Source organism: Tupaia chinensis, unplaced genomic scaffold (genome assembly GCF_000334495.1).
Source record: "Tupaia chinensis unplaced genomic scaffold, TupChi_1.0 Scaffold000257_1, whole genome shotgun sequence".
NCBI lineage: Eukaryota > Metazoa > Chordata > Mammalia > Scandentia > Tupaiidae > Tupaia > Tupaia belangeri.
The window spans coordinates 1,653,301-1,659,654 of record NW_006159737.1 but is presented as its reverse complement, the minus strand read 5'-3'; the positions used below and the strand labels follow the sequence as shown (position 1 = coordinate 1,659,654).

The 6,354-nt window shown below is 38.0% G+C and overlaps 1 protein-coding gene across 1 annotated transcript in view; it reads left to right on the top strand.

The window, feature by feature from the left end:
- HYAL4 (hyaluronidase 4) overlaps window positions 1-6,073 on the top strand; it is an 8,132-nt gene extending 2,059 nt beyond the window's left edge. Inside the window, exons 2-3 of the mRNA XM_006149197.2 lie at window positions 4,031-4,120; window positions 5,628-6,073. Coding sequence (XP_006149259.1) covers window positions 4,031-4,120; window positions 5,628-6,029 — 492 coding nt within the window. The 3' untranslated portion in view covers window positions 6,030-6,073. The remainder of the gene's footprint in view (window positions 1-4,030; window positions 4,121-5,627) is intronic.
- The last annotated feature ends 281 nt before the right edge of the window (window positions 6,074-6,354 follow it).

Sequence of the window (6,354 nt, the reverse complement as noted above, 5' to 3'; positions counted from 1 at the left end):
AATTTTTTATTTATTTGGAGAGGTTTTTGCTATAGGGCATGTGCGCTCGCCACAAAGACAGAGAAAGACAGACAGAAAGCGAGAAATCACCCCCCGGGGGGATGACCACGCCGCAATCCCTTCTCCTCCATTCTCCTCTCAGGATCTTGGATACGCACATACACGCGCCTGGCGTGAGTTTAAGCCAAGGAGTCCAGGAATTGAACTGCAGTTGATGACATAGGAGTCCAGCGATGTAGCCATTACATTAACTGCTGGTCCCTCCATTTAAACTCTGGAAGTTAACATTCAACTCTGAACTTGTCTCTATCATTAGACTGGATATTCGTTTGGTTGTTTCTTGTACTGTTATATCTGTGTGCCTTAGTTTTCCTGGTATAGCACTCCCTTTGGCACTCTTTGGAGAGCTGATATATTGTTGGTAAATTCTTTCGGGCTTTGTTTATCTGAGAATGTTTATGTCTTTTTTTTCCCATATGAAAGATAATCTTGCTGGGTATAGTATTGTTGGTTGAAATTGTTTTTCACTCAACACGTTCTATTTTTTTTTTGGAGAGGTTTTTGCTATAGGGCACTTGTGCTCACCAGAAAGACAGAGAGAGACAGAGAGAGAAAGGTAGAAAGCACCCCCCCAGGGGGGATGGCCACGCCACAATCTCTTCTCCTCCATTCTCCTCTCGGGATCTTGGGCATTCACGCACACATGACTGTTGTGAGTTTAAGCCACCGGGTCCGAGACTCGAACCGCAGTTGACTATGTGAGAGTCTAGCAACATAGCTATTACACTAACTGCTGGTCCCTTCACTCAATACTTTCAATGTATTTTCCCATTTGTTTCTTGTTTGCATTGTTTCTGATAAAAGGTCCGACATTAGCCTTATGGGATATCCTTTGAAAGTAACTTTGTCATTTCTCTCTTGGTAATAGTATCTTGTCTCTGTGGTTTTGGTCAATCTGGCTATGAAGTGCCTTGGGAAAATCTTTTGGGTTGATTCTAAGTGAGGTCCTTTGTATTTCTTGGGTCTGGATATTTGAGTGCCTCTCTAGGTTTGGAAAGTTTTCTTCCAGTATTTCATGGAATAGATTATCTATGCCCTTATTAATTTCTTCACCTTCAGAAATACTGAAAGATGGAAAGAGACAGAGAGAATAAGTAGGGTATTCTAACCTGACTCCTGGCTAGACTGGGCGCAGGAGGGTGATGTCTAGGCAGAGGGTCTTTGGTGGTCAAAATCCAAAAGTTGTCTACACGTTCTTCTATGAAATTTCTTTTCTATATTTAGGTCAGTCAAGTTCCTTTTTTTTTTAGTGGTAATAAATGTACTTTTAGAAGAAACAATAAACTTTAAGGGACAAAGTGTTCATCTTAACAGATTAGTTTAGACTACTGGTACATTCTGCACATTCCATAAACCTGGGGTAAGCTTCTTGTTTTTGTAGTTATAGCCTAAGAAATGCATCTGTCACTTCCCACGGAAGAAAAATGACAGTTTGGGGTCATCTTATTCTACATCCTTTCCTTGTCTGAATGACAAACTATTTTCAAGTGCTTTAAACCATCAGTATATCCACCATTGTATCCTGTGTGCCATAAAATATCTGCTCTCCAAATTTTTAAAACCTGATATTCATTTGTATGCAACTCTGCATGATTTATGATGACTTCTCTCTCACAGATTTTATTTTAGAATATGCAAAGACATATAGTTAATTTTAAAAAAAAGTTTACCTGTAATTAGCAAATCTCTTAACCTCCCTGGACCTTAGTTCCCCTGTCTTGATTTTTAAAATGGGGCAATATTGCCTAACAGAAATTTTATGAATCTCAAACACAAAAATGCATACAAAAATTTGAAGCACTACAAAAATATATATGGTATGGCTATCCCTTTTTAACAGGGAACAAAACTTTACACTTAAACATGGGATACCTGAAAATGGAATCTCAAGCAGCAGCCACAGATTGGGGGATAACATGGAAGCAGAAGATGGCCTATGCTACCTACGTATAAATATAGTCTAGCTATCACCTGGTGCTATGTTTCAAAAAAAGTAAGAAAAGGATTCCTGGACTGTAGATTTAAAGATGTTTTTCCTGATAATTAATTAGTGTCTCTCTGGCGACACATTAAGAGAGTTCATTAGTAATGCTCTGGCTCCCCACAGTGGCACCTCACTCTCATGCACTCTGGTAAGCCTCAGAGACAAAACCCAAATGAGGAGGAGGAGTTCCCCTTGATATCTCTATCCTCTACTTCTGAAACCTCCATTCAAGCCTGAGGGTGATGGGTAGAGGCAGGGCAGCCTGATGTCACTCTGGGACCTGGGAGGGTCTTCTCACTTCGTATGCTTTGTTGCTTTATTCTGTCATGTTACACCATCTATGTGGCTCACTTTCTCAGGTGGTTCCAGTCCACTCTCAGAGGCATCTTACTTTCACTTCCTCACTGGATAATGCTCTTGCTTTCTGATCTCCCAAGATAGATGCTCTGTGATTCATTCAGCACCTTGCTAGGTGACAGTGAATTAATTTGGTGAGAAATTTGCATTAATATCTGCAATTGCCTCTTCATCTCTCTGGTCTATGTGTGCTTTAAGACATATCATTTTAATCAGCTCCAATAAGCACTCTCAGATAATGACAGTAAAAGACACATTGGAATGAAACCACTATCACTATACATTTTTTGCATATGATTATAAAGTAAGACTTAAAGCTTTGGTTCATTCAACATTTGTGTTACTCTAAGAAAGTGGAGGATAGTCTCTAGGGAGTATATGAGCTCAGCTCAGTCCTATTCCTTTAAACTCAGAAGATGTGACTGGCTTTCACCACAAGCATCTGTGGTTTCCATCCTTATTGAATATAGGTTAATAAGCTATAAATACAAAATGTGAATGCTCTGTCTTCCTTCTCTGTTGATGACAATGTCAACCCAAATGAAAGGGGCTGCAGATTTCTGTTCCTCTGATTGCATCATGTGACTACCACATTGCTGTCTTCAGGGAGGTTTTAAAGTGAGTGAAGTGAAGAGTTCTATTCCCTTATGTCCTCACAAAGGAAGCAATGGACACAGACCCAGCAGAGTTTGCAGTCTGGGTACTGCATGGATGGTTCCTCTTCTGTTCCTAGTCATCATATCATTGATAATTTTTAAAAATCCTTTTATTTAAACTATTTCATTTGCGCATCATGAACTCTCCTCATGTCAACTCTGATCAGTTGACCAGATACTTCTATGGTCTTGAAAATGGACATGGATGGAAGCCTGAAAAGGAAGTCAGAGTAAACTACTGTCTCTTCCATTTTTGAAAATTGTTCAGAAAACAAAAAACACAAAACTTTAAATACTGAAATGATAAAACTTGATTTGAGTAGTAAACTGTGCAAGTGTCAGATAAGATTTATCTCTCAAATTCTGACATTAATATAGTATCCAAAGCAAAATAAAATTTAAAGTTCTGCTTTTATTTTCTACCACATCACCCAATTAAACTTTCTAGCATAAAATTTGTGGCAATTTATCCTTACTATCCTAAAGAATGAGTAAATTTAATAAACTAGGAAACCAACTACATACATTTAACTCTTAATTTTGCCCCTGAAAAGGCATAGATCTATATTAATCTTTAAACACTAAAACAGTAACCTTTTAAGATTACAAAACTGGGACCAGCAGGTGGCATGGTGGTTAAGGTCACTGGACTCCCACATGGTTGACTAAGGTTCGAGTCCTGGACCTGGTGGCTTGCTTTCTCACCTTCTCTTTCTCTCTCCCCTCTCTCTATCTCACTCTCACTCTCCCTGTGTCCCTCTGTAGTCAGATTAAAAATAAATAAATAAAATTAAATAAAATAATTCTTAAAAAAAGATTACAAAGCCAAAATTCCCTCTATGAAATCTTGCTTCATCTATCTTAACCATAGTGAGAAAACCTCCCCATGGCTTTGACCTCAGCCTCTAAACCTAATCCCAAGTTGGTTCTTTTACACTTGAATTAATAACATACTCTCTTGTTTTCAATCTAGAAAGATTTAATCAGTACCATAGGAGAAAGTGCTGCCTTGGGAGCTGCAGGAATCGTTGTTTGGGGAGACATGAATTTAACTTCATCTGAGGTAAGTCAGTGCCCTGAAATATATTTAATTGTTTTTACAATATTTTCTCTGTTTTACTATAGAGTTCACTCTATATCCCATGCCAAACCAGTTCTAGAATAAAAATTCACATCAGTGTCTAATGTATAGAAAGGGCTGAATAAATATAGTTAACTTTTGTGAAGATAATAAACATTACTCTGACGTTTATTATTTGCCATGTGCTAAGATTGTGTTAAGAGGGTGTTTTTTTGTTGTGAACTTGCTCACTACTGAGGCTGACCATCATACTCATTTACAGATAAGGAAATAAGACAGAAAATAAAATCAGAGTAAGAGCTAGTTAAACTACTTAGCAGTTGATGTATTAAGCACAGGCAGTTTGACACTGGAACCCTTGCATTTAACTACTACATAAATGTGTAATATCCTATTTTGAGAAGTAGAAACAGATGGTAACTTTTTCATCTCCACATTGAAGTTATTTTTTCTCTACAGAAAAATCAAGCAAGAACTAATAGAATTTAAATTAAGATTTATATGTCTATTTTTCCCAGCTGAGATATTATTTACTCTAAGTAATCTTCCTAGTTTTCCCTCAATCCATATTAAACACAATTTCTTCTGTATTTCCAGGTGTCATTTGTTTATATCTCTGTATAAATATATCTACATGGTTTACCTTGAATTATAATACTTGTCCTTAAGACTTCTTGTTAAACTGAATTTTTGCAAGTTCATGATGATCTGGTATCATTCTTAGAATTTCATAGGCTTAATTTGTTGCTAACTGAGATAATTCATGAAACTATGACTATGTTTACCTATGAGAATTAGCTAGAAACTGAGAGAATCATTCCTGACTTTCCAGGTGTGATATTTTCATTCCAGCCTCTACGTAGCTCATCAGGTAGGTGAATGCACAACCCAGGTAGCCTCTGTTTAGAACAAATAATAGAACCCCATACCAAAAGTCACCTAGTCAGCATTATAGGTTTTCTTATGTTACAATTGTATAAAGGAGCGTGGAACCCAGGACAACTGATGTTTAGACACAGTTAACAAGAAAATACAGACAGGTTCACGTTTGACCATAAAGTTGCAGAATATAGTGATTCAGGTTATAAAGCACCATGAAAAGTCTCAAGAACCTGAAAGGTGGACAGTAACTCCAGCATGATTTCTATTTTGGGTTCGTACTCTCCTTTCTACACACTCATTAATATGTGATCTAGAAGGGGAGGGATGGGTATAAGTTGAAGGCAGCCAAGGACTCATGTGTGACTCTGGGGCCTATTTGCAAGTTCAGTTGGTTAGCTTAACTGTAAAACATTCTCCATCTCCTGTTCCTTCTACTGTTCTCCTCTCTGATCCAGGCCCAGTGTATGTGCCCCCAAACCTAAGATTTCTCCAACAGAAACCAAACCATTTGATTTCAATTAAGTCCAAAGAGCTGACTAGTGGTAGACGCTCTAACCCTCTCAGCGCTGAGAGAAACACTAAAACCTATTTGTTTCTACATTTCTAGGGCAACTGTACGAAGGTGAAGCAGTTTGTCAGTTCTGATTTAGGGACCTACATAGTCAACGTGACCAGAGCCGCGGAGGTGTGCAGTCTTCACCTCTGTAGCAATAACGGGAGGTGCCTAAGGAAGATGTGGAGAGCTCCAGATTACCTCCACTTGAACCCTGCAAGTTACCACATAGAGGTCTCTGAGGACGGGGAATTTATTGTGAAAGGAGAAGCATCTGATACAGACCTCGCAGTGATGGCAGAAAAATTTTCCTGTCATTGTTATCAGGGATACAAAGGGGCTGATTGCAGAGAAATGAGGACAGCTGATGGCTGCTCTAGGGTTTCTCCTTTTTCTGGCTCACTAACAAAACTGTATCTGCTGGTTATAGTAGGTTATTGGAGCATTCAGTTGTGAGATAATTGAGTTTGAAAGGAACTGTGTGGCCTCTGGAGTAATAAGGGAAGAGATAAAATTTATGACAATGTTGTTCTCTTACGAATTCCATTGAGAGGTATCATTAGTAGGCACTATGCATGCCCCTTAACATAAACAGAAGTATGTTGCTTTTTTTGGGCTGCAATTTGTGGAAAAAACTAGATTCAGGAACAAACTAACTAATATGGTCTTTTTCCTTACTTGTTTGTTCAAGATGTATTTAAACTAAAGCTGTATATTTTAGTATTTATACGAATGTACATAAATGAAAGTGTGTATATATACTATGTGTGAATGTGTGTAT